The 27,670-nt window shown below is 44.0% G+C and overlaps 1 protein-coding gene across 4 annotated transcripts; it reads right to left on the bottom strand.

Moving 5' to 3' along the window:
- Positions 1-38: 38 nt before the first annotated feature.
- Positions 39-27,320, bottom strand: dido1 (death inducer-obliterator 1). 4 transcript variants are annotated; one of them, XM_084440489.1, is made up of 17 exons: positions 27,227-27,320; positions 22,714-22,841; positions 21,117-21,235; positions 19,794-20,853; positions 19,110-19,491; positions 14,018-14,284; positions 12,249-12,459; positions 8,955-9,501; positions 8,588-8,747; positions 8,288-8,404; positions 7,738-7,893; positions 7,138-7,297; positions 6,441-6,942; positions 6,091-6,238; positions 5,780-5,869; positions 5,441-5,636; positions 39-4,206 (listed from the first exon to the last, which is right to left on the bottom strand). In XM_084440489.1, the coding sequence occupies exons 3-17, from the start codon at positions 21,196-21,198 to the stop codon at positions 704-706; spliced, it is 7,581 nt and encodes a 2,526-aa protein (XP_084296615.1). In that variant the 5' UTR covers positions 21,199-21,235; positions 22,714-22,841; positions 27,227-27,320; the 3' UTR covers positions 39-703. The 4 variants fall into 4 exon arrangements, with proteins under 4 accessions (XP_084296615.1, XP_084296614.1, XP_084296616.1 ...); XM_084440488.1 differs by having other exon boundaries at positions 12,249-12,462; XM_084440490.1 differs by lacking the exon at positions 21,117-21,235 and having other exon boundaries at positions 12,249-12,462.
- Between the last annotated feature and the right edge of the window lie 350 nt (positions 27,321-27,670).

Genomic DNA, 27,670 nt, shown 5'->3' on the forward strand with positions numbered 1-27,670 from the left:
CTCCTTTTTATGTTCCTGTATTTTACAATGGCCTGATGGAATGAATGGATGATTACAAATGTGTTCTACATACTGTAAAGTGATCAGAAAAGTATGAGCATGACAGATGGACTTCTGTGAATTGACATGTAAATATAATAAAACTGAATTCAAGTGTCATGGAAAAATTATCATGGGATTTTGATTAACGTTGAATTAGCAACAACAAAATTAGGACAAAATGTTTTAAACTGTTTATACAACCTTTCTGTAGTTAACTGCTGAACACACACACACTTAAAGGTCGAATGACTAGATTCTCACATTATCCAATCAATATGGCTTATAATTTCTATACTTAGAAAAGTTTCATTAAAACATACCAGTATATACACAAATACGTTCATATTTACAGTTGAGGATGGTGAGACGGTTAATCAGTTACTTTAATGTGATTTATGTGATTTTTATAAAAGAGTTTTAACAAGAACAGTATGTAATGTAATGACAGTATCACATCTTGCACACATTGAACTTGTATGACCTTTGAATCAGTTTCTTCAAAAGTGATAAAATTCAACAGATAAGTGGCAAAAAGGATACAAAAATGTTCACTGTTCAACTAGAGGTATACAGTTACATCTTGTAGAAAAACATTTAACACTGTCCATTCATATTTTTACGAATTAAGGTGAAATTCCTTTAAGTCCAGAAAAGAAATACATTAGGATGTGTTTTTATCATTCTCCATTTCTGCAGATTTCTCACTCTCTTTTGGAACATCATGTTTAGCGTCTTTTTTGTCCTCTCTCCTGTCTTTGCTCCGGCTCCTGTCCCTGCGGTCTCTGTCTTTTTCCCTCTCCCTGTCTCTGTCCCTGGCTCTGTCTCTGTCTCGATCCTTCCCGCGCTCTCGGTCCCTGCTCCTGGACCGTTCCCTTCTCCGGTCCTTGATTTCTCTGTCTCGTTCCCTGTCCCGGTCTCTCTCTCTATCTCTCTCCCGGTCTCTGACCCTCGGTCTGTCACGGTCATGGTCTCTCCTGTCGGGCTCTCGCTCCCTCCCTCTCTCCCGTTCACGGTCCCGATCTCTCTCTCTGTCTCGTCTCTTGTCTGCCTCTGGCTCCCTGTGACGGTCTCCATCTGGCTCTCTGTGTCTGTCCCCCTCTCTGCCTCTGCTGCGCTCTCTCTCCCGGCTGCGTTCTCTCTCCCGGTCTCTCTCCCTGCCTCTGTCCCACTCTCGTTCCCGGCTCCAGCGTTTCCCCTGACTCCGGTCCCAAGGCCTACCCCCATGAGGGCCCTCTCGTTCCCTGTCCCTTCTGCGGTCTTCGGACAGATCCCTTTGTCTCTCCTCAGACAGCTGTGAGGACCCAGGGAGAGGCTCTCGCTCTCGATGGCCACCCTCAAAGCGGCTGGGCCTGTCTCCACTGCGAGGCTCAGAGCCCTCTCTGGTGGAGCTGCTTCTCCTCCTCAGGCCAGGCGAGTGTCTGCGCCAGTGTTCATCCCTGTGTGAGTCTGGACTGTGGCCCCCCATGCGATTTGGTAGAGGTATGGGACCCTCTGAAGGTGTTGGGAGCAGTGGCCCACTATGACGCCCTGGTCTCAAGTCATCAGGATGGCTGTCTAAGCGGTACCGCTGTTGCCCAGCAAAATGCCCCCTGTTGTCTTGAAGGGGGCCCCGTGGGTCATCATAAGACCCCCTGTGTGGTGTTGGTGAGGGTGGTCTATACTGGCTATGCAGTTGAAAGCGTTGTCCACCCATTTCTCCACCAGGAGGAGGGCCTCTTCTCCCTTCATACTGGTTTGGTGGAGGTCCCCTATAAGGTGGACCTGGTGGAGGAGCCTGGCTGTCTTTGTACTGTCCCTGGTGGTGGTCCATGCCTTGTTGATAAGACCCGGCACTGTCTTTGTTGTACTGATCTACAGGGCCTCTAGGTTGGTCCATCATGGGAGGTTGGGACCCCTGATCTCCAAACTGAGAGGGTGGAGCACCCCTGGGCCCAGGAAAGTGCGGTGGAGGAGGCACTCTGCTGTCAAAGTGGCCAGGGGGTGGCAATGGGAAGGGGAGAGGGGGTGCTCCAGGTCCAGGGAAACTGAATGGAGGAGGGGGTCCACTGAACCTTGATGGGGGTAAATTGTTCTGCCCATCAAAAGTTGGAGGGTGAAGGCCTGGAGGCGGGCCTTGCTGTCCCATGTGCTGGGGTGGCATGGAACCCATGGGGGGATCGAATATCTGGGGAGGGGGAGCTCTCTGGCCCACTGGAGGGAATGGAGGTGGGGGTCCTCTGGGCGGCATTATGGTCTGCGGGGGAAGCCCAGGAGGCGGCTGCTGCTGGGAGCCCCCCCACTGGTTCTGATAGGGAGGATAAGCACCAGGCGGTGGGCCATACTGAGACTGGCTGCCTTCACCTTGCATGGGTGGAGGAACATGAATTGGAGGAGGAACCTGTATGGGTGGGGGGAGACCCTGCATAGGTAGGGGGCCTGACATTGGAGGGAGACCCTGCATTGGTGGAGGAACAGACATGGGCGGCGGCCCAAGCATCGGAGGCAGTCCTTGCATGGATGGGGGTCGGGGTGGGTAAGTGTTGGGCAGTGGAATGTCAGGAGCAACTCTGTAGTCACTGTGGAAGCTTGATGTCCCCACACGTGACAAGTGGGGAGTATGAGTGTCACCCAAAGTGGTGCTAACCTGGGTGATATTTTGACTCAGTACAGGAATCGTGGACATAGCGGTGGATGTGTTGTCAGTCGATTCATCATAGTAGGGAGTGGAGGTGGATTCTTGACTGGTTTGGTCGTAATTAGAAATCTCCACCACTTTTAAAATGCTGGCAGCATTTGGCCAAATACTGTATCGATCCATCTCATTCTCAACCTTGGCTTGCTCCGCTTGTTCCATTTTTGCTCTTCGGTCTTCCATGTAGTTGACCTCCATATCAGGTTCCATCTGTTCTCCTAACAAAGGAATGGATTCCTCTGTTGTATCTGACTCCAAGAAGGGGAGTGCCTCTGTAATCACTTCCTCTTGTTGCTGCGGTGTTTCAGGTTGTTGGAAAGTAGGCTGCTGTGGTGATATGGTCTCTGTGATGTTAGCTGGCGTCTCCTCTTTCTCTACAGAGTCTGCGTTGGGTCTCCTGCCAGCTGCAGCCTGTCGAGGATCCCTGCTCTGTCGAGGGTCCCTTCTCTGGTTGATCAAAGGGGCGACAGATGAGGATTTCACTAACTCTTCAACCTTTTTGCCCAGCTGCAGAAGCTGGCTATTGGCCAGTATGGACTTTGTGGGATGTGTTATCAAGGAGTCGGAGACAGAGATGGCGGCAGCTGTCCCTGCGGTTGATCTTTGTTGGCGAATGGATTCCTCCTGCTCCTCAAGCTGTCGTTTCTGGTCCTCAATTTGTGTATTCAGATCCTCCAACATTTTCTGCTGATCAGTCAGACCTGCGGCTTCGCCTCCAGATTCGTCCTTAGGTTGGCCAGGGACCTCCGTCTTGACCTCGTCGAATATGGTGTCATCCTCAGGGTCATATGCCACATCATCCACCTCAGTAACTGTTCCCGAAGGTTGCTTGATGACCTCTTGCACTTTGGCCATCTCAACCGTCTTCTTTAATGCTACGTAGCCCATGCTGGGATCGTACTCCTCCTCTGGGTCATAGGGACGGTCGTCCTCATCCTCCTCTCCCTGCTTCTCCTTTGAAGTCTGTCCATACTGCTGAACAATGGGATCTAGTCGTGTAGCAGGGGGGACTGAGACTTCTCCACCCTGGTCGGAAGGGGAGAGGGAGGACTCGGAGTCCTGCTTCTTATTCCCAAAGAGAGTCTTGAGAATGGTCTGCAGTGGGGTGGCAGCGGAGGAGGCTGCGGAACTGGAGGAGGACGGGGAGTCTTTGCCTGTCGGGGCAGCTGTAGCAGGAGCTTTGACAGAAGAGAGCAAAGATAGGACCGAGGATGTGGCCAGGGAGCTGGAGGACGTCTCTGAGGAGCTGAGAGGGGGTGGTGATCCTGGAGGGGTCGTGCTGAAGGGAATCTCCTGGCTGTTCCTTGAGCCTTTCTCTGCTCTGGCCTCAGCTTTGAGAGAGATGGTTGGTTTTGGAAGGCCACCATCATCCTGATCTCTGGTTTGGATCTTAGAACGCTTCTCCTCACCATCCAAGGAAGTACCAGGACGTTTTCTTTCCTTTTGGCAGATCACAAGCCCAAGTAGGAGGTTGGGGCGGGCTGGCTCGAGTCCTACAAGACAATAAGTTGAGATAATTAAGGACAGCTGAATAATATATTGTGAATTGTAACTGGTGTGTATTTCAAAATTCCACAAAACATTTAAATTCAAATAATATTGAAATCAGGCGAAATGAGAGCTTGTTTCATAATATTTCTGAACAATATTATAAATGGCAACAGGCACTCCAAGGTTTCGTTGAGAAAGTCAAAGGTTCTAAAAGGTTTCCACCTTGTTCAACCAAAACTGACCAGTAAAGAAATGCTTTAAAAGTTGTTTAGAACCAATATCTGTAGAATTATCTAATGCCAGACCGGAGGCTACAACTTGGGCTTAAGTCTCCATGTTATAGAGTTCATTTTGAGAGGTACGAATATACCCATATCTCAGGTGTAAAATCTGTTTTGCTGAACATGTTTCACACAAGTTTATTTTCTTGTGGTTAGTAATGATCAATTTTCTCATGTGTAAAAGGTTAATAACACATACTGGTCCAAAATGAATGCAACATTGTTTGATATTTCCAATATGATTAAGTCCATCTCTATCCAAGGCTCTCCAAGCTGGACCTCTCCTATGAAGACTTACCAGGGCTCTCCAGACATTTGAACTGTGGCATTGGATGGCTCAAAACACAGGTTTGATGCTGACGCTATCCCTTCAGTGATGATGCAATGGATGATGCAGACAGCTCCATTGGTGCAGTTCATCCACTTCCAGTGCTGATGTATAGTATTCAGTGTGTGCTATACAATGAGGCTAATGTCTATTTCTGGAACTCTACCATTCCTCTATCCATGCAACATTCAACATTCATTTTATCTACAATACTGGGTAGGTGAGCATAAAAGACCACAAGCTGAGACTAGCAACTAAGGTGGCACCGACCTGCGATGCACAACATCCTTTATTTAAAACAGACGTGTGGAACAAGATCATCAACAGAGAACAAACAGGCAAGTACAGAGGGATGTTGTTCATACTGTAGGATAGATGAGCTTAAGTCTGTCAGTGAGCGCCCCCTACAGTGCAAATTTTTGATCCTGAAACAAGCTCTCATTTCACATTGAACAAAACAAAGGTGTTTCACCCCATTTCAACAGAAAATCCTGAACATACTCACCTTGAAAGTCACTCTTAATTCAAATATTTTTTTTTTTATTAAACAACAAATTTAGCCAGATCCTACAGAAACTAGAGGAAATGTTAAAAGATCCATCTGCATCTCGTCCTGCAAATTCTTACCTGGCCCATCGAAGGGTAAAAGCTTGGAGGGGAGGGGGTCCTTGGAGCTCAAGGGGATGAGGTAGAGATCTTTGACGCGGCGGTTGTTGTAGGCGACCACTCCAAAGCGTTCCTTGCTGCTGAAGTAAGAGAAGAGAGAGACATAGGCCATCTCCTCTTCCTCTGTGGCGGGGTGGAAACGGATCAGGCACAGCTCCTGAGGACAGACAGAGGGTGGGAGGGAGAGAATGGGTGAAGGGGGGGGGGGGGTGACCTCAGGGGTTTCATCAAAACCAGAGTATAACAATAAAAAGGCTCACACGCCAATACCAATTTAAAGCAGAATTTTGACAAATGTACCTTGGACAAAGACGTCTTCAGCTTTCCTACATAATCCCATACTGTGTCAGGGGAGATCCGACCTCTGACCTGGATGGTGTCTGGCAGGTCCTGGATGGGGTTTACAATGTTACCACACTGAATGTCTCAATGAAATACATATCCCGAGTCCTAAAATAGAAACCTGTTCAGCACAAATGTAAAAGATGTTTAACTGTGATCAAATGTCACACAGTTGCAGTTTGCCGTGAGCCTTCCCCTCTGACATCACCAGCCAAATTTGAATCCAGCGATGGCAAAAGGAATATTTCACAACAATGAGGGAAACCAACCTCTTTTAGATGCTCAAAGGATCCAGAGACCAGGTAAGCCTTGGAGACAAACTTGGCCACAGTATGCATGTTAACAAGTCCTTTCCAAATCATCTCCTGGCCAGACAGGAAGAGAGCCGTCTCACCCTCTGGCGGAGGCTGTGATGCACTGGAGAAGCCAAACAAAGCTATTAACACAGATGCCATTTTCCAAGGACATCTTTCAATGATAGAGATATGTTCACTTCAAACCTTTTATAGAGCACTTGACACTATCCTCGCAACCACAAAGATAACTGCTTACAAAATCTTAAGACTCTAACCATGTTGATTTTTTTACATGAATCAAACGGCAATAACAGATAGAAGACCTGGTGGCTGCAGCACCGTAGAGCCTGGTGTCGGATGAGGCGGCAACTTTCTGCAGGACGGCTTTGGGGAGGGATGGAGGCGGAGCTGGGGGCATGGGTAGGGGCCCCTTGGGGACCACCTCCACTGCCGCAGGCAACGCCACAAAAGCAGGCTCTGCTGAGAAAGGCCTGGCCATGGAGGACTCCCGGACAGTGTGGGTAATGGTCACGGCAGAGCTGTGCCTAGCCATGCGGGGGTCCCTGCGGGTGATGCTGACAGAGGAGATGGTGGGGGGCGCAGCGACAGTGGGGGGGAGTGTTTGTGGTGGAGGCAACAGGCTGCGCATGTCCTCCTGCGGAGGCATGGGTTCAGGGACGGACGTGTCACTGCTGGAGTAGTAGGCCGGAGTTACTTCACCCGAGGAGGACCGCGACGGACGCAGGTCCTGCCTGGGCCGCATCACCTCTGGCTTCTTGGACAGCTTGGCTTTCTTAGCTGCTGGCTCATCCTCTGCCCTTTGGCCTGTAGAACCAGGATAGGAGGAACATGTGAAGTACAGTGTTGTTAATGTCAGAAGAATAGACATATCCCATCAAGCAACTTTTGGCAAGTACTGTCGGTTTCGGTTTGGGATATACTTAGTATACTATGGAAGACTGAGATCCTGCCATCAAACACAAACACTTCAATCTTCCAGCCTATTTCTTTTAGTTTTACCTGTGCAGATCTTACAGTTGAGGTCAAAGAGGTGGGTTCTGTGTTCAGCAGTGGTGTCTTTCAGCATGTTGCTGAAGACGTCTGGCACGGCACCACCAGCAGCAGCACCAGCAAACCCCTGAGCTGAGCCAGAGGGAGTGGAACTTGAGTCCTCTTGTTCCTGAAGACATAGGAAAAAGCGACAGTAAAATCTGACTGCCATTCAGGGAGACTCAAATGAGAGACTGATCACAATGAGTCATGACACATTGCATAAAACAAAAACTGATATGGCGTAAGACAGGTCTGGTCCTGTTCAGCCATTACATTAATTATTCTCCATGGCAACAAACTGTAAACTTTGTAGAAGGGTGTGATCGGGGGATTGCAAAGGGCTGCAGGGATGGAAGTAAGCTTCAGTGGCAAAATGGGACACGGTAAGAACAGGAAGGTTTGGCAATAGAGTTCATTTGGAAAATATAACAATTTCAAAAATCAGTATCTTTCTTTTCATTTGTGGTTGTGGCACTGCAGAGGAACCCATGCAAAGGTTAATCTAAAAGAAATATGAGAAAATATGACGATGAAATGGTCAAAGAGGAGGCGGGAGACACCACTTACTGCAGCAGAAGCCATGCGAGGAGAAGGAGATGTGGCAGAGATACATACGTCTCCATCCGACATTGGAGGAGCGTCCTCCATGTCAACATTTGGGTGACCAGCCTCATGCCTGTGGCCTGCTTTGGCCTGCCCTATCTGAGGTCTGGAACTAGGAGCCTGGACATGGGGGGGGGAACAACATCCATGATGGAGACTGATGAGCAAATATCAGTATATGTAGTATTTTAAATACAGATCAGTGCAATAATATTTCACACCCAGCATCTCTGTACTTTACTGTATATGTTTCCATATAATTTGTAGTGATGTGTAATGCTTGTTTGTCTCATGTCTGGCCTCATCATTTTCTCATTGTGAGATAGAGATGACCATGACCTTGATAAAGATTGACCTATGAGTCAATCCATTATGTTTCATGGGGATGCTAGGTCAATGTCCTTTTAGCTTCAATATGATTAGGCAGCAATCAACATGAAAATGACATGACACAATACTTGTACAAGTGAAGTTCAGGATTTGAATGCAGCACAAGAATATTGTTAGATTGTACCTCTGTGCTGTCAGGCTTCCTCCACTCTGAGATCTCTTTGGAGAGCAGCTCCTCAGCACTCAGTCTCACCAGCCTGAAGGGACTGACCTCCGCCCAGACTACCCTGTAGAACAGGCCCTGAGACAAACCCATCACAATCAATAATGTTGACGTGAATAATGTTATTCTCAAACATTATATAGGGCCTAATATAAATATGCATCAAAATTGAACTTGGGCCAATAATATTAATGAAATTAATATTAAAGTTGAACCCAATTTTTGATTTAGCAAAAACCCTTCTGTGGTTTGTGGACTGACCTTGTTTTTGGGGTCTTTCAAGTTGAACATGAGGGACCTGTACTTGTTCTTGTACTTGCTGTCAGTGTTAAGGCACAGGTTGAACATCTCCTTCTCAATAGTAACGGCCAATTTCCCCACCTCACTCTCAGACATGTTCAGGTCATCACTGTCACTCACCCTGATGGAACAACACACACACACACAAACTGATTTTACAGTGTATATGACATACCATTCCTAAGCTCAATTTCAGATAGACAACTTTCAGACAATTATCTTTACTAATGGTAAGCTAAATACTAGTATTAAGAGCCAATACAGCTTTTGTACTTTTTGCACTATACAGTATTGTATACATATATTACTTTGAGTATAGCCCACTCACCTCTTGTAGAGGATGTCAGTGAGTGAACGTCGGATGTTCTGTCTCATCTGGTTGTTAGGTGGAGGTATGGAGGGCATGGAGGCTGCAGAAGAGGCAGGCTGGGGAGGCCTAGAGGAGGAAGACTGGGAATGACTGGAGGACGCTGAGGAGACTGGAGATGATGGGACTCTGGATGAAGAGGAGTGGCTGGGGGCCTGGGAGTCCTTCTGCTGCGGCTGCTTCTTAGGGATAGTGAAGGTAGACTTGGTGACTCTCAAGGCTCCTGTGATGTGAACAGGACCAGTGGATAAGGCAGCCGGGACAGGTGGAGGACCTGGTTTCTTTGACTTGGATGTTTTACTGGGGGCAGTTGATTGCGTCTTGGATGACTTGGAACTGCCGACTGGAGCTGAAGGCTTCTTCCCTTTGATGGTCGCCTTGGCTTCTTTGGGCCCAGAGGATTTCTTGGTTCCTTTGGGGGTTGAGGTGGAATCCAAGGGTTTCTTCTCAGGAAGAACTGGTTCCTTCTTGCTCTGTTCCTCATCAGTTTCATGGTCCTCTTTGGGACCTGCAAAAACAAAAACAATTCATATTAAAGCACTGCTCATGGACCTTCATGAACACCTCCCCATCATAGCCATGTCAAATACAATTAAATTCAGAATGAGGGCATGGAAGCATATTCAATGTGAACGTTGACTAGAGAGCAACATTGACACGCATTGTGATCCAATCAGTATGAATAAGCAAAGGTTTCTTTTTGGACACCCCGTTAGATCTAGAAAATAAAGCCTCGATGTTAGACATGAGAAATCAAAATGGTCAAATAAACACACATACGCACACAACATGGAGATCAGTGAGGAACTTGAAAAGAAGAAGTGTTAAATTCCCTTTATTTGTTGGATAATGATATATATATTAGCTATGGGATGAGTAGACATCATCCAGCCTTTGTAGAGCTTTTTCAGTTCAAACGGTGGTCCTCTTCTTTACTGATGAATCAACATCTCTGGATAATCACAAGCGACCCACTCTGAATTCCCACGTTGTCACATTCAGTGAATATACAGCAGAGTAAATGGGGGGGTGACAGTCTTCTCTTTAGTATCTTGTGCCTGCAAGCCTAACACCCTTCACCCCAGTTCCTTCCTGAGCTACAGAACTCAACCACCAAGCCATCAGCAGATGTTTTACCATGTATTCCCCAAAAAAGGGCTGCATTTCATTATTTGATCAATGATTACTAAAGCTATTGCACTTAATCTTACTACCAAGTCTCCTGCAGAACCTTGAGGCCAACAGGGAATTAGAGCCCCCAAAATAACTATTTGGCAGTGACTACTAAACAGCAGTGACTTACCATGGGTCAGTCTTAAAATACACCTTGACAATTCACTTTAAAACATTTTTAAATGATATGCACTGCAGTTCATGATCTGACCATATGGCTTCTCAATTTAAAAGATGTTCATCTAATGTCCAGTCAGTGAAGTCCATATGCAATAACCAATACCAACTATTCTCAAAGTGCTTGCATCTAACTACACATTTTGCAAGATTTGTCAATATTAACACAAACATCAGTCACAGCTTTTGGCCCATTGCCACCACAATTGTTCTATGGATATCAAAATCACACTATCCTTCAGAATAATCATTACAGCAATCAACAGGCAGATGCACCCATACAAATGTGCTCGCATTGAATACAAAGCAACAGACACATTCAGTGATCGGTATCAACTTAACTGCACCTCGACACTGCTGAACCTGCTTACCTACAATCATTTGTTCCTCAATGATCAGTTATTAACTTGTTCAAATATTGATTACAAGCACAACAAACTATTCACTTCAGCTAGTCAAAAAAACACAACCTCCTAACTCATTGAAAATGTGTTGATTAGTTTTCAACCATAACCAGTGTCTGGACAAACCGTTATTGGGATAAGAGACCTGGGCATACAAGTCATAGCGCTTTCTTACACCATTACCAGCTGCTGAGGATAGACTTGCCACGCATATTCATGTGACTCAAAGCACAATTGTGGTGTGACCACAAACGTGGTCAAGAATAACAGTAACTTGTCACGGCACACCGACTCCATAAAAATAGTTCCTCATTGTTTAAAAAAAAAAGACAAGCAATTACCACTGCACATTGCAAATCATATCAGTTAGTCAGCGAGGTGTCACGGCTGCTGGGGGGGTATCTTCTCTGCTCCGAATCTGTGCACATACATCTGTCTTCAACTCCGGTCTTCCACTCTTCTGATGAAGTCTTCCTACACCTCTTGTGTAGCGTCTTCAGGTTCTCTCATCTCAACTATGGACTTCCTGTCCCAGCTGTTCAGTCTGTGGACTTCAGGTTCTCCCTCAGATCATGTAGAGCAGCAGCACGTGCTGTGCTGGCTGGGTCATTCCCAGTAATCCAACACCTCTCACATAATCAATCAAGGCATCAAAAAATCTGTCATATCACCTTTTATTTTAAAGCCAGAGGGATATCCCAGAAGGATGTGTGATGCATGACATTCAATATGAATAAAAATGATTAAACCAGCCTGTTTTTCACAAAGCTAGTAGCGAAGTGCTTTGCATTATGTGCTGAACAGGTCTACACCTGAACTTGGCAGCACAAGGTGAGCTGTAAAGCTTCATTGGGCCCTGTAATCCAGGGATAAAAAGTCACTGAGACCTACCTGCTGGTGAGAGGAGGCAGAGCCTGTCTTCAGACCGACAGAAGAGTTGGAAAGCTCAGGATGTGGAGAGACACACACACCGGCACACATGCATCGCAATCACCCTCGCACTGAGTAACCTGTCAAAGATTGATCTACTCCCCATTTATCACTTTGTGATCCTTTCTTATCCTAAATCCATTATGAGCCCTACATTTCAACCATGGGGAACTCCAAATCAGCTTATACTAAATTCTATTGATGCTTACTGCTATAGAACTACTGTATGACCCTAAAATCATATCACATACTTACCCACTCTGCATATAGAGCTATCTGACTAACAAGGCCATTACTGCATCAATGTCAAACATTTGTGGACCTGAAATCATCCTGGGTTCATATCCTCCACAATGTCTGTCACACAGTAAGTGCCTTCCCACAGATATGGGTAATTCATCTTTGGCATTATGTTGGCATGACAAGACCACATTTATAATGGAAAAAACAATGTGGATTCTCACAGAGATCCCAAATGCATAATACAGTCCATCACTTGACAACCCCTATAGTGTGAAAAGATAAGTGATGGTTAAACTTGGATTATCAAGACCTTCAAGGAGATACATACACGTTTTGTTTAAAACTGTTGGTGATAAGGGTGTAGTCTTTTCTGGCGTTACTGCATTGTAATTATGGTCGCTGGACCAGGATGATGTGGCGGGTGGCGGTGGGTGATCCTCGGCACGCTCATCTTCATCGTCGTCATCATCATCATCATCACTGTCAGACTCTTCCTCCTCTGTGGACTTCTTGCTTGTCTTCTTCCCAGTGGCAGAACTCTTCTGGAGGGAGGGACGGACGGAAACACACAGACACACACGGACACAATCAGACCACATAAGACAGTGAAAAGCTTTCATAGCCAAATGTTAATGGTCAAGTTGGTTTATATTGGAATTAGGCTGTATGATAAGTTAACTTATAAATGCAAAGGGTCAGTTCAACGAAAATACATTAAGTGTTTAAGGTTACAGAGAAGGCTTTTTTAATTTAACATATTATGAAATAGATGTAGACTGCACACTAATGGCTATAGAAAAATGACACCATCGGCGTTTAGATAGGTTTCTTATTGCCTTGCAAATTCTGTCTGCTATCGTCTGCACCTCAATTAAATTTGCGCAAGCCATCAAAGTAGCTTACATGAGATGGAAGAAGCTAATCTACATAGGTGCGTTTCAGAATCGGCAAAATGGCCACTGATAGTCACAAAACGAAAAAGTATGCGGCACCTTAAGTAAAAATATTCTTCTTCTGAATTCTACCATGATACAAGTTTAAGACTACTAGTCCATTAAAGAATAAGGTAAATAAGATTTCAACATATGAAAATTCATAACATTAGGGGAAAAGTGCAATATATTGAATCCCATTAGATATTTAACAGTGAATGTTTATCAGGTTATAAATAATCAATCATTTCAAATGTTGAGACATTTCTCCCAAAGGCATTCATCTCTCTTCCACGAGATGTGGTCTCCTCTCCAGACCGGAATCACTTAAGTGCTACTACTAGTCTCCACTGATTGGAATCATCACACTTCTCTTGGGACTTGGCTGCAAATCTGTGTCGGTCATAGACAAAAAAAATTCCAGCACGCAACAAAACTTTCTAGTATTTCAAATCATCTTTACACAAATTTCACAAGTAACCGAGGTAAAATCCATCCTCTGATTCAATATCATAGAGATACTACAGCATTACAAAATTGTTCCTACAGCTAAAATGCCCCAAATTAATCTTTGGTATCACAAATAGATCACACTTAGATCTAAAGACATGTATGATCCTTAAGTATGAGTTAATTGCAAGGAAACTATGATAGCTATTTCTTGGTTGCAAAATCAACCCCTTGCAGTGGAACAATGGACTAAGAGACTTGAGACAGGTGTACATAATAGAAGAAAGAAAAGAAAAAAAGACTGCACAATTAGAAATGAAAAATGAGCTGTTGTCAAGGAACGTTCAAAATTGTGTGATGAATGTATTATTCTGCCACTACATGAAATCAAAGTAATGATCCTTCTATTACTACTACATCTTACTAATATGGTAAGATGGCACCGTGAATGGCTGCTTTGCTGCATCCTGTTTTGCATTACTTATAGCGTCTATGCACTGACCCATCCTTTCCTTGCACCGTCTAATGTTGCCTAATCAGTGTTATGCACCGATTGACCAAAACAAATTCCTAATATGTGTAAAATCTGGCAAATAAAACAGATTCTGATTACTAATTTGCTACCATTGTTATTTTCAATTACAATGCTAACTTCTCAATCTAGAAATCCTACACATATTTTAGTTAGAATGTCTCTGATCTGTGAGAGTGTTACCTTCGGTGTTGACCTGGTGCCAGGTTTCTTCCTCTGTGCTTTAGGCTTGTCCTTGTCTTTCTGTTTGGGCTCCTTGACATCTGTGATGGACTTCATGGCTGCAGCAGCATGTCTCAGAATACAGTCGTTGCCACAGTAAACAGAGTCCGGCTGGGCATTCTTCTCACAGCCAGGTCCAATGCATTTGGGCAGATCTGACCCTTCACCTTCCTTCCCCTCTGTCGGCAACGCTGTCTGTGCTGCTGCTGCGGGTGATTGCACTGCTGCCTGCTCAAAGGAATAAGGTGAAAAGACATTGAAAGAACAGGAGAATGACATGTTTCTGTTACGCTGAAATGCTAGATCATAGGTCTCTATAGGAGCTAGCAAGAAAAAAATGTTAATTTTTAAATTAAATTAAAAAATAAATTAATTTACATACTGTACACCCAAATGTATTAGTTCCTATTCAGATGTGACAGAATCAACCCTACTACAGGGATGCAAACTTATCAGGGGCGAAAAAGGCACCTAAGATGTGAAGCAACGGGAAGAATGGACGTGCCTGCTATTCTTCTGGCACTCGCCACTACATTGAATCAATACGAAAAGTCGCCCTAAGAATAATACTGCAAGTTGATCAAATGATGCAGACCTATGCTTGTGGCACTGACACTGAGCCAAAAGGGCATGTGAGCCCTTACTACCATAGTTGATAGCTTTAACACAAAGAATGCATTTAGCATGTCCTGGTGTGTCAACCTTCTTAAAGAAATCTCGACAATGGAAAAAAACAAGATTAAAAAATAAATAAAATAAAAGATGAGAAAGAGGAGGCGGATAGGGAGAGCCATTTCAAAAACACAGCGGATCTGCGTGAATCACACAAATTACCAATTTTGGATTTAGGAGGCGTTTGTTGTCGAAAGGTGAATAGTTTTGCACATTAGTTAGTCCGGAATTTCATGAAAATTGGACAAATTACCCACTTATAGGCATAGTATGGTATTTTTGACATTTTGCAGTATGTCTAACATGGACCTGACATATAGAGACCCTAATATCACTGATCACTCAAGTATTGAGCTAGATCAACATTTTAGTTTGGCCGAATTTCTTTCTTTTTTTTTTTTTTACAATGGAAGTGTACAGGGCCACGGTCATGAAACACAGCAGGTCATTGCAAAAATGTGTCATTTTTCCCAAGACGGGAAGCTCATGGTTTAATCTTACATGGTCTCAGTATGCGGCCCTGTGAAATGTTGGCTATTTGCAAACCGAATGTTGAAACAGCTACATTTTAAACAGAACAATTTAGTCACAGTCAATCGACAGTTAGGGTTGCAAAATTTGTTTATTCCCATGTAACCGTTTTTGATTTCTAATCAAAATTGAGACACCCCTACTCAGTATGTTGTCCTGTGAAATGTAGGCTACATGCAAACTATGTTGAAACAATAGTTACATTTGAAATCATGGGCGATTTTATAGCAAGTGCCCCCCCTGATGGCCAGCCCAACTCTGCTCAAATTCTTTTTTCTTTTTTTAAACTAATTAACACAATTATTAAATACATAATTGTGGTTTGTACCAGTTTGTGTTAGGTCATCATTCATTTTAAAAGTGTATTTATTACTTAAACTAGGCTACCTTTAAAAAAAAAAATATAGTCATAATCCACCAATGGCACAACTCGTCCGTCGACCTCAACTATTTCCGGTTTGATGTTACCGCAAAAATTAGATCTGACTGTATTGCTCAGTGCTCAACAAGCTACAACTAGCCAACCTGCTCACAATGGCGAAAAGAGGTATAAAAACAATTGACCACTTCTTCATAAAAAATAAAAAAAACTGGCAATGCTAATGAAGAAGCTACCACTCAAAATGACACCGCAGCAGGTGCAATCGAATGCAGAAGTGCTCCAGAGGCTATCGAAGCTAGCACTAGCAACATCACCATCGGCGAGGAAGCTAGCACCAGCAGGCAGTTGCAGTTTTATTGTTGTGATGTTGGGTATGGCCTAGTGCTCGGTCATAAAGTCATATTGACATGCTCGTGGTGTCTTTATGAAGTCTGATGCGTTGTGCATATTGAATTGTCCTACGTATTTCTTATTAGCATACTGTTCACAACTGGCATTCTTTGTAAACAGATGGCACGGGACGGCAGAACAGTTTTTTTTTTCTCACGTCAAAATGTTGCCCCCCCCCCCTACTCTCAGAGGGTAAAATCGCCTATGTTTGAAATATAAGTTCTATCTTGCTGACTGCACAGCCACTGTAACCTTCAGCCACGCGGACGACTATCTGTCGTCTCTACAGTAAACAGAGCGAAGGTTTAGTGGTAGTGTGGTTGGTAGGGTGGCAAAATTCAGGAATATTTACTAAAACTTCCCAAAGACAATTTATGGGAATTAACAGGAATAAACTGGAAATGTATGGGAATTTATGGGAATTAATGGGAATAAATTGATCGATTGATCGAAATGGACGTTTGATTTCGATCGAAATCAAAAGCAGGATTGCGATTCTCCCCGTAAAAAAGTAGAGTAACGCTAGTCTGCTTTCCCACCTCTTCCAAAAGGTAGCTACGTTTTCATTTGAGCCAAGCTAAGCCTCATTCCCATTAGCAGTTTTGACCACTTTGGGTGTGGCCGCGTCGCACTGATTTTCTTTTTCGTCGCCAGCGCAGGTAACAGCAACGTCAAGATGGGCATGCCACTGTCCCAGGCAGGATATAGCCAACTGTTTCGTAAGCGAAACAAGACATTTTCATAAGTTCAAAACATAGTTGTTCTTTCCAATATCCAAGTGTTTTCCAAGTGTTTCATTAAACTCAACTGGCCGGACCTCCACAGCTCTCATAATACAAAATAAAAGTTTGCAATTCAGTCCATTAACACACCGCAATGGAATTTATTTCTAATATTTTCAAATAAATTATTTTTCCAAATGAAATGTTTGCTTTAGGCCTATTTTAGGTTTTAAGATGTGCACATCGCAAAGTGAATGGATAGTCTACTGCTATAACATCCATGATAATAAACTACGAGAGCACAATAAATAGGCTAGTAAAATATTCTACAAGTAATACCCTAGGGTATTATATTATTTATCCCCCCACATTCATGATTAGCCTAGGTCGCTGGATGGTAGGCTAGTTTACACAGACTCAATAGACAAAGGGATGAATCCCAGGTGGGTAACTAACTGCAGGTGGGTGTGGTAGGAAATCTCAAACTAAAGCTAGACTGTGAATTTCATCCCATAATAGACTTTTTTGAGTCCCCATGTACAATCTAACATGACCTGCGTATCATCAGTCCAAACTAATTTTCTGTTTTGACTATGAACATTCCATGAAATTGACTTACCAATTCATGGAATGTTCATATTCAAAACAGTTTGTTTGGACCAGTTTCCCTAGTGACTGAAAACTCCACTGAAAAGGTCTATAGACACACCTTCAAACAGGACTGCCTTGTTGTTATGGGAATGCAAATCCCAACCGCGCTGGACTGATGTGCCAAGTCAAACTGCGCTAGGCCAGGCCAGCCCTGCCCATGTATATGGGAATATAGCTCTAGCTGGGAAAGGTAGCTAATCGGTTTTCATTTGAATGATAGCCAAACTAGTTGTATTCAAATCAGACAAGGCGCTTATACATTGGAAACATGGGACAGTTTATACATTGGAAAGTACTGGTGCATGCAGGGAAGAAATACTGCTGTAGGGACTCAGGGTTCATACAAGAATGACCGAGAGAACGTTATCCTGGTGTGGTGTACAAGCAGCCTGTTGCTGGGATTGAAATCAGGCAACACAAAACACAGACAGCTACCGTTAGCTAGCTGTTTTGCTTCATTTCCAATTTCAGTCCCGGCAACTAGGCTACAGTACAGAGTAGTTAACGTTAGCTGTATTTTAGATAATTTTGTAGCTGCATATGCTGATATAATGGTATAATTCAAAAGGTTGGCTACAAGGCTAGAGATGGCATGTAAAGCTGACGTTAACTTGACAGAAAGCTAGCTAACATTACTTTCGACCTGGAATGGGGAATTATTATAAAATCAGAAAATTGAATCATGACCTTACGATCGAAAATTTAATTGAATTGTGGATTTGAGAATCGTGACACCACTAACACTGAGACCAAGTAAGATTAAACCATGAGCTTTCCATCTCAGAAAAACTTTCGCGTTGACCATGGCACCATCCTTTTCCATTGTAAAGAAATTTGCAGCAGACGAAAATGTCAATCTAGCTCAATACTTGAGCGATCAGTGAAATTATGGTCTCCATGTGTCAGGTTCATGTTAGACATATCGCAAATAGGGTTAAATGTCCAAAGTACCATACTATGCTTTAAGGCAGGGGTGTCAAACTCTGGCCCGCGGGCCAAATTTGGCCCGCAGTGTAATTATATTTGGCCCGCGAGGCAATACCAAATGACTACTAGAGCTGGCCCACCAGTATTATACAGCGCATTCACCGCTAATACTACAAATCCCATAATGCTCTGCTGTTGTTTTGGCGCGTCAATCAAGACAGGACCCAGAAACGCCCTCTCTTCTGTGACAGTAGTCATAGCAATCTCATACTACAACTGTAATCGTGTTACCCCTTCTTAAAAATGGCGAAAAGAAAGGCAGAAAACAGAAGCTTTACGTTATGTAACGTCTCACTGTGATAGAGACTGTGTTAAACTAGCCGGCCGCTGTTTTTGCTCTGTTCCTGTTCATTCAATCCTGTCTGCCTTCTTGCCGGCCTGTCTGCCTGCCTGTCTGTCTGTCTGTCTGCCTGCCTGGCTGTAGGACAGTCAGGGTTTTACAAGCTTCTCTACTGAGCAGATGGAGCACCAACACTTGTGTCTGAGGGCGTATTCACATATGTTAGTGCACACCATTGATGCGCACCAAAAGTGAAAGTGATAGGTGCATATTCAATGTTAAAGCAAAACTTGTTCGGGTCCATATTAAAAATTTAATTTGTTCAATGTTGGCCCGCGACGTCGTTCAAGTTTTAAATTTTGGCCCACTGTGTATTTGAGTTTGACACCCCTGCTTTGAGGTAAAAAAAATAAAAAATAATAAGTAGCAGAACTCTACCGGCTGAAAGATCTTGATCTTCTTTTTCCCACTGGGGTTGGTGGCCTTCTCTATCCTCCCTTTGATGCCCAGGTCGTCACTGCCCTTCTCCTCTGTACCGGCAGAGGGCATGGCCGAGGGAGCGGACACAGCAGGGCTCAAAGACAGGCCGGACTCGGCCTTACGGGTTTCAGGGAATGCAGCAGCAACAACAGTTTTGGGTTTCCCATTCTCAGTGGCCATGGCAGGAACAGCCGCTTTGATGGCCTGGCTCTTCTTGGCACTGCAGTTGGGGCAGACGTAGTCCTCACCATTCCTCTCCATCAGACGGCCGCGGGCTTCAGTAATGCCCACGCAGTCACCATGAAACCACTCCTCACAGCGGTCACAGCAGATCATGAACCTGGGAACACACAAGGCACTCACAGTGACGCAGCAGACCGAGGGGGTTGGAGGCTTCAAAGCTAGACAGTTATGAATGTAGAATCTATGATGATATTATAACTTAGTTTACAAGCATAACAGTGGTGTATGAAAGGTTCATGTCTATTCAGGCTCATCAAAGTATTTTGATCACTGAGTTATTAGTCCATCATCTAAAAAATTACCAAAAGCTGAGGGCCTGTGTGATTTTTAATGCAATACAATGGACAAATTGTAACAATGGTTTACAATCTGCAATACATTGGATTACGAAGTGCCTACCGTTTGTTGTGTTTTTGACGACAAATGCAGTACAGTGCATTGGGGTCATATCCTCCACCATCGTCCGGGTCACTGGAAGATGAGGTGGTGGTGGATGATGACGACGACTCCTCGGAATCATCCTCTTCCTCCTGGACCTTGCGAGACTTGGGCCCCGGTTTGGCCTTAGTGTCTCTTTTGATTGGGGTGGAGCTCAAACTGGCTGCCTTGGCTGGAGATCTGTTTGATATACGCTTCACATTGGTCACTGCGGTCTCCTTGCTCTCACCCACCTCCTCCTCCTTTGCCACCACCTCCTTTTCTTCATTTTCATTCTTTTCCTCGCTTTTCTCCTCCTCTCCTTCAACATTGTTCTTCACCGATTCCTGATTTTGCTGAGGTTGTGCTGCATCCCCCTCCTCCGTCTCTGCAGGACTGGGCTTCTCAGTTTCCTTCTCCACATTCAGGTCCCGGTCCGTTGGCTGGTCCCGATTGTCTGACTGGGGTGTTTTGGAGGCATCTCCACCACCACCACCAACATCACCATCCTCTTCATTCTCATTCTCTGAGCTTCCATCATCTTTGACTGAGCTTACTCCAGCCCGGCAACCTCTGCCACCTTTAGCCTTCCCGGCAGTCTTCATCCTGCTCCCACTCCTCGTCATCCGCTCCGGGGACTCAGGCTTGTCATCCACAGACTTCCCATCAGTGTTGCCATCGAAGCTGGCTTCTGATGCAGTCTCCGCGTCGGTGGGAGTTTGTGAAGGGGGATCCCCACCCTCGAGGCTGGCAAGTCCACTCTTCCTTCCTCCTCTCTTGGTGGTGAGCAGGAACTCCTCCAGCTTGTCGGTGCGTTTGGCCTGCCTCCCGCTGCGGCGAACGGGCCCTCTGCCCTCCTGGCTCTCGGCAGGCGCCTCCCCCGGCATCTCTCTCTTTGCAATGGTGGTCCGGCGGAATCCCCAAGTCTTCCTGAACTCACTAGTGGCCTTGGCAGATTTCTCTGTGCCTTCTAGCTGTGCCTCAGGAACATCATCGCCCTCTTGGTCCTCTTCTTTCTGTTCTTTATCTTTCTCTGTGTTAACTGTTGATGAAATCAACACACCAAGTTTAAGAAATGGAATGGTGGATCTGATGAAATTCTCTCAAAATCAATCACTTCGGGTGGTGAAAAAAAAAAGTGAGAAGTTAAGATCCATGCACTCATTTCACTATTCCTGCCCAGTGTCGGCACAACCAAATCAACACCCTTGAAAGGCAGAAGATCCAACAATGCAGTTGTGCCAGTGAAAAGTCATTTAAGAAGCCCCCCTTTTTCATAAGTGGAAAGAAGCTTGTCTGAGGTACCTTGAGAGCTGCTATCCATAGGATCCTGGCTCTGCTCTGGCTCGGGAGCTAGAGAGAGCTCAGGGCTCACATTCTCCTCCATAGATGATGGAGTCACTCACTACTTTCAAACACAATATCTACAGTTAAGAGAGAAGCACAAGAGACGAACTATGAGTTACTCTTGTTTTTGTTTTTTATCATACCTGTACACGGAGTATTACAAGGGTTCTCCAGGTCATTGGAAAGGTTCTTCCATGTTTCCCATGATTTCTCTCTCTGTGGCAGTGAGTGCTCTCTAATGAATCCATATTTCCAGTGTGGCACTTTCCCTCCAACTACATATTAGGGGTGCCCAGATCGATTGGCCAGCAATCGGAATGGGGCAGATATTCAGTAAAAATATGAGATCGGGGAATAATGCTTTCTAGTCGCCGATCATGACAACTGATCAAGAACGCTGTGGAACTACTAAAATGTCTGCGAGACAGATGTAACACATGCCATCTGCAGTGTATGCCAGGAAAAAATTGCCTACGTTGTGGGGAATCAAGGTAAAAAGGTTTCAACACAACGCGGTCTCTCCCACACTCCCTCTGTCTCTTTTTCCTGTCCCCAGTCACAGGCAGCGCGTACAGGTATATGTAGCTCCGTTCTCTCGCATGTAATCTGGGGCAGGACACAATGTTTGCAAACATATGCTATATATTGCAAACAGTCTGAAAACTAAAGGTAGTTTGCGGTGAACAAAAATAAATGCTGGACTGAAGGAAATGTGTTCCCAGATGGGGATTTCAATTCACTCAACTAACTTTAAGTTAGATTGCTGCACTCTATGTAGCCTACATTCACTCGCTGGAGCGGAGTCACCTGAATCACTCACTCACTTCTTTGACTCAGGATGGTGTAAATCATGTTGCGCTACCAAGAATGCACACACGGTTCTGTTTATATAATAATCAGGTAAATAGGTAGGAAAAAATGCGGATAGGCCTACTTTGGACTCAATTTGATGGATGAAATGTATTTAAACTGTTAAATACTGCTATTGCCTACCAGCTGCTAAAACAAAACAAAAAATCAGTATCGGCAGATATGGCTCAGACAATCGGTGATCCGTATCGGCCACAAAAACCGTTATCGGGGCATCCCTACTACATATGAGTCTGATGGACGCACTCAAACTGATAAGCTGTAGCTGAGCTTTACTTTTGTGGACATTTCATTGTCCCACTGTACCATTAACATTTGCTTATTGGTCAAATCAGATTTTGTTGTAGGTAGACTTAAAGGAGTAGGTTGGTATTTAGCATCATACATGACATGAGCCATAAGCACTAATATATCAAGAGTACAAAGTCTGTCAAAATGTGTATATGGGCCATTGTATGTGATAGTAATTAACCTTATAACAGGGGTTTTGGTGATAAATACCAAACTTCTCTTTTAAGCAGTGTGACATGACATAAGTGGGTCATCCACCCCCATGTTATACAATTCTTGAACACCACAATTGAATCCAACCTAGTCTGTAGTAACACCACACTAGTCCATCAGATGTGAGAAGTTTCAGATGGGTAACATTCATTCAACCACAAAAAAACATTTCAGACAGTACCTGCAGCTCTGTAGTTTGGGGTAGCTGAATGGGTGCTTCTTAGATGAGAAAGGGTTTGCTCTTCTCTTTGCTTACATCCAGTTACATTTAGAAGAGGTCATCACAGGTTTGGTACTAGGATACCGGACCTACAGATTAGAGAATACATGTTGAATCAGTGCACTGCAGGAGAGACAGTTCTATAGAATCCATAGGTCATTAAATGATCACTACCATCTCTTCAACTGATGTACAAACGTATTCAAAACATGAACATTACACGTAGAAGGACAGAAAAGGCTTTTCGATACTGTAATATTCACTTGCAGTTTTGTCCCATACCCTAATCAAGAAGCTGGCCCACACTCAAGATTTGGGTCTGGGTCCCAAGAGTAATATTGGCAAGAAACACTACATGGACCCAGTGAAGGAAGGCTCAGAGGTCTCTCACTGAGTTAAAGGTGTAGGACCCACATCTGAGTGTCATTACAATTGGTTAGCCTTCACTTAAGAATCTCTCCCTTAGCCTTCACTTAAAAAATCACAAAGGTACAACATAAAATGTCTTGATAGCAGCATACATGTCGATCAATTGCTAAAGGATTTAATCCAATAATACAAGTGCACACAGTGATCCTGTCATCCCCCATCCATGATGCATGTTGTCAGCATGTACATTTGTTGAATTATGTGTAAGTTGAGTGGGCTTTTCTAATGTAAATTTATCTATAGAGCCAGCATATAGAACCATCACATTTTTTGTTTGGTCTAAAATGTAAGCATTTTATACTAAAGTAGTGAATTAAAATTCCAGTGATTAAAATAGTTAATATTTAAAAAGAACAAGCAATTTAAAATTTCTGCAGGACAACAAATATGTATTCAAAACGACCATGTTTTTTATATATAAAAAAAAGAATAATAAATGAACTAGAAATGGTGCTCAGAGCACAGATCTTCATCCATTAATGCATTTTGCGGCTCTGTGCGCAGGACATGTATAATATTAATACATTCATTAGGTCGAAAGCTTTATGCCAGTCCAATCCCTGCGTCTCTGACCATGTCGAGATACGTCCGTTTCAATTCCCCCTATTGAGCCTAAGTCCAAAAAATTAATGGAGGTGAACGGCTGGCAATGTTTGGCGGCTTGTGCACCCACCCTGACGTTTGTCACTGGGACAGAGGTAGAAAAAAAAAGGCCATGCAATAAGATGGTAAATCTACTGTTCATTTCAAATGTGTCCATCACAAGAGTTTTTTTCCTTTCAGGAGTATGTTACATTCTTAAAACTAGAGCTGTGTTCGAACCATTCCCTATACAGTGCACTATAGTGCCTGCCATTTTTTTCTAGTGTCCGAATTTTAAGATTTAAGATCCATTGTTGTTGTTGACGTTGCTAGAGTTGTTCAACCTTTTTGTCGAGAGAGCCGTCTTGTGTTTATCCTGCCCCTTCTCCACTGTGATTGGACGGCTAGGTAAAAGCTGACATTGATGAGCTCAGCTGGCTCCGAGCTTTTCAGCCCAAGTTGAACATTTTCAACTCGGGCAGACTGATAAACGCTTGTCGTGCAGGGCGCAGCGCAGAAAATAAGCTCAGCGCACGCTACACTGCTGGCGTTTCCAAAAACGCGGCGCTCCCATTATAAAAAATTAAAAACATACACTGTGCTCAGGAAAAAATGCTTTGGTGGACACACGGCCTTATGGTCTATGCCTCCCACTGCTGTCCATAGTGTTACTGTGTAAAATACTTGTTTTTTATGTAAAAAGCAAAATTGATGTCACCTCAATTGGCAATGGGAAAATGAATATTGGCAAGCACCTGTGGTAGTGGGCTCTGGCACGTGTGACGGACGAACAACGTTCACACGCACACAGTAACATACAGCACGCACGCCAAACACTAACGTACAGGGGTCAAATTAAAGCTACATGAGATAACTCGTCACTTTGGCAGCCCCTCTGGTCGTGATAAAATCGGCACTGCGTTTTAAGAACCACACTTCCCACAATCCCCCACTCACTCCCTGAAATGATGGGGAAAGTTAATAACAAATGCGTGTGACTGGATTGGAAGATTGTAGCTACTTTGTGGAAGGATGGCTTCAATGCAGGTAAATACCGGTCTTTCTTTTATGTGCATGTAGATCGTTTCGCGGGGCGCGTTGTTTTTCTGATATTGTGACATGCAAAACATGTCACTTCCGTTTCCACCACAAGATTTCCCGCCAGTGTACTAGCCAGTACACCGAAATTCTAAAATAATAAATTCACAGGGTCTCATGCAGTCTCATGTCACGAAAAAGATTTTGGGGGTCTTGATAAGGCCAATTCATAAACTAATAGAAAGTAAAGGCGAATATTGAACCATAAAAAAATTCTCAGAGCTTTAATACACCCCCCCCCCCCTTCAATTTCATGGGGGGTACAATTAATGATGAATCCATCCATATAGGAAATCAGTAAGCAGTATACACTAGGGCTACTCGTGAATTTTAAAGAAAAATACGTCGGTGGGAGTATGATTCTTCATTCATTTAGTGTGCAAATGACTATGTACCAATGATTTATTGAGATTGAGGTGACATACATTTTATAAGCCCTTTTTATAAGCCCTTTTGGGTTTTCTAGATGTTCACCTGCACAATCTGTTAATTTTCTGTTGTCGTTGTACTCCGTTTTACAAAAGTGCTAATGAAAATCTTTTAAAAATCATTCTCTGGCGTTGTCAGTGTTCACAACACTCGTCGTGAAGGAGGCACGGGAGGTGGGAACTGGCCAGCAGTATTTGTAACACTTCTTTATTGAACATTGTTATGTAATTCTTATGTTATGTTATAAGATATTATGCCAAAATAAAACAAAAAGTGGCCAGCAGTATTCCTGCAGTAAAGAGGGGTGTGCACTTGCTAGCAACATTCGACTAATGTAATGGTGGGCGGGTAGCTGGCTAGCAACTAGCTAGCAAGCGAACCTTAGTCGTGGCACAAACAACACGTAACATAACCTATATTCGCCATCTTTAGCTCTAAAGAGATTAATATTGGCTTGACAAAACATTTAAACAACAATCAAAAGTCTCACCTAACGTTATTAGCTAGCGATCTGCACTCCGCAATGCCAAAGTCGAAGAAAACGGATACATCAAGGTCGAGTACCTGGGGCCTTGCTAGCAAGCTAGCGGGCTAAAGTAACCCTACCTACGTGATCTCCACAGAAGAAGCTAGCTAGTACAATGCTGGTACTTGGGCGAACAAGCAATGTATCCACAATGATAAAGCAAACGTTAGCTAGCAGGTATAGGCCGTGTAGGACATTTCATCACCAGCATGTCAGCGTCTCAATCGTGGCTAGCTTGTTAGTTAGCTACCTACGTTAGATATGCACCAACAATAGCTATTGCTAGCCAACCTTAAAATGAGCCTAACTAACTGATTCTAACATATTTATTTATTTAGACAATGAATCATTCTGAGACCCGAGCCCAAGTAACGTCTCTTTCGCAGATAAGCCCTGATTTTACGTTTACTAATGGTGCGTTCGTTTATAACTGGGAGGTGGCAAATTGCGACTTGCTACTAGGAATGATTAAATAAAACACCATGAACTCGCACTTCCTCGTCGCAAATTCGGATATGTTTCTCAGCCCCCAGTTGCTCGAATGCACTAGATATAACTAGGTAACTGTGATATAATGGAATATAGATATAACTAGGTAACTGTGATATAATGGTATATAGCATGAATGCACACAGGTCGGAGGTAGGTATTTTGCCACTTGCGACTTGCCACCTCCGACCACAAACGAACGCACCATAACGTTAGCTCAATACCTAGCCAACACAAAACACTCACACGCCACCCCGCCATAGGAGAAGCGCAAACCAGTCAGCTATCTCGTGTCACGTTAACATAGCTAATGTTACACGTGCGATTGGCTTCCTTTACCACATCATCTTTAACGTTATCTACATTATGAATGACCCATTACCTGTTAACGTTAGCTAAACGTTACGTTTAATCAGCTAGTCTCCCGACGAGACCAACGTTAAATTGGCTCAGATGGCAACCGCATAACAGTTAACGTTACGTCGTTAACGTTGGATTATCTTCGACCCTCCACGGCACGACTCCATCCAGTACTTAGCTAGCTAACCATCACGATGGGCATCAATGATATCTTTATTAAATGAATACCAACATACGTGCTTTCACTTCAGAATGAAATGTCTAACTTTATGACTCGATCTTGTGGTTAGGTAACGCTCGACGATTTGCAAACGGGATATCCTGCTAACGTCGGCTAGCTGCTAGCTAGCTAGCTACAGTAGCTAACCCACCGCCACGCTATCCCTGCACTGCTTCAGCTAGTTAGCTAGCACTAACGTTACTAGCTATCTAACCGAATGGCTTGCAACTAGCAACGGAGTAGCTCGATAGCAACACTTAGGTAGCTAAACGTACCTAGCAAATTTGATTACGATGGAGTTTTATATCGTAAATCAGATATTGAAAATATTATAAACTCACCCAGCTGACAAAAATGCTCGACGATATTGTGGCGTTCTTGCACGATAAGTCAATCCTCCATTTTCCTTGTGTGTTGGGGGTAGGTTTGCGCGAAGTGAACTTCGTGTAACTACAAATGGCTGACTACATGAAAGCTGCTGTATCTAGCTACAGCGCCGATGGTGGAAAGGAGGATAATAGCATCTTGATGAACAGTTGAAGGCAAGAGGCTCTGTGCACCAGCTCCACTACTTCCTGAAAGTCACTTGGCATCTTTATTTCCTGTCCTATATGATTGGCTTAAGTGATTAATCAGGTGTGCGGAAGACCCAGCACACACCTGATTAATCACTTAATTCAATCATATAGGACAGGAAATAAAGAAGCCAAGTGACTTTCAGGAAGTAGTGAAGCTGGTGCACAGAGCCTAGTGAGATGAATGTGCGGAACCAGGCAGGCCTAGGT

Source organism: Borostomias antarcticus, assembly GCF_949987555.1.
Source record: "Borostomias antarcticus genome assembly, chromosome: 7".
In the NCBI taxonomy this organism is placed as follows: Eukaryota; Metazoa; Chordata; class Actinopteri; order Stomiiformes; family Stomiidae; genus Borostomias; species Borostomias antarcticus.

What these genes read in the sequence shown, in the direction of transcription:
- dido1 (XM_084440488.1), bottom strand. Translation starts at nt 21,198, where the DNA reads ATGGAGGAGAATGTGAGCCCTGAGCTCTCTCTAGCTCCCGAGCCAGAG. An exon ending in CGTCAAAAACACAACAAACG is followed by an intron (nt 19,492 to 19,793) that starts GTAGGCACTTCG and finishes GTGTGTTCCCAG; the next exon opens with GTTCATGATCTGCTGTGACC. An exon ending in GCACCAGGTCAACACCGAAG is followed by an intron (nt 12,463 to 14,017) that starts GTAACACTCTCA and finishes CCCTCCCTCCAG; the next exon opens with AAGAGTTCTGCCACTGGGAA.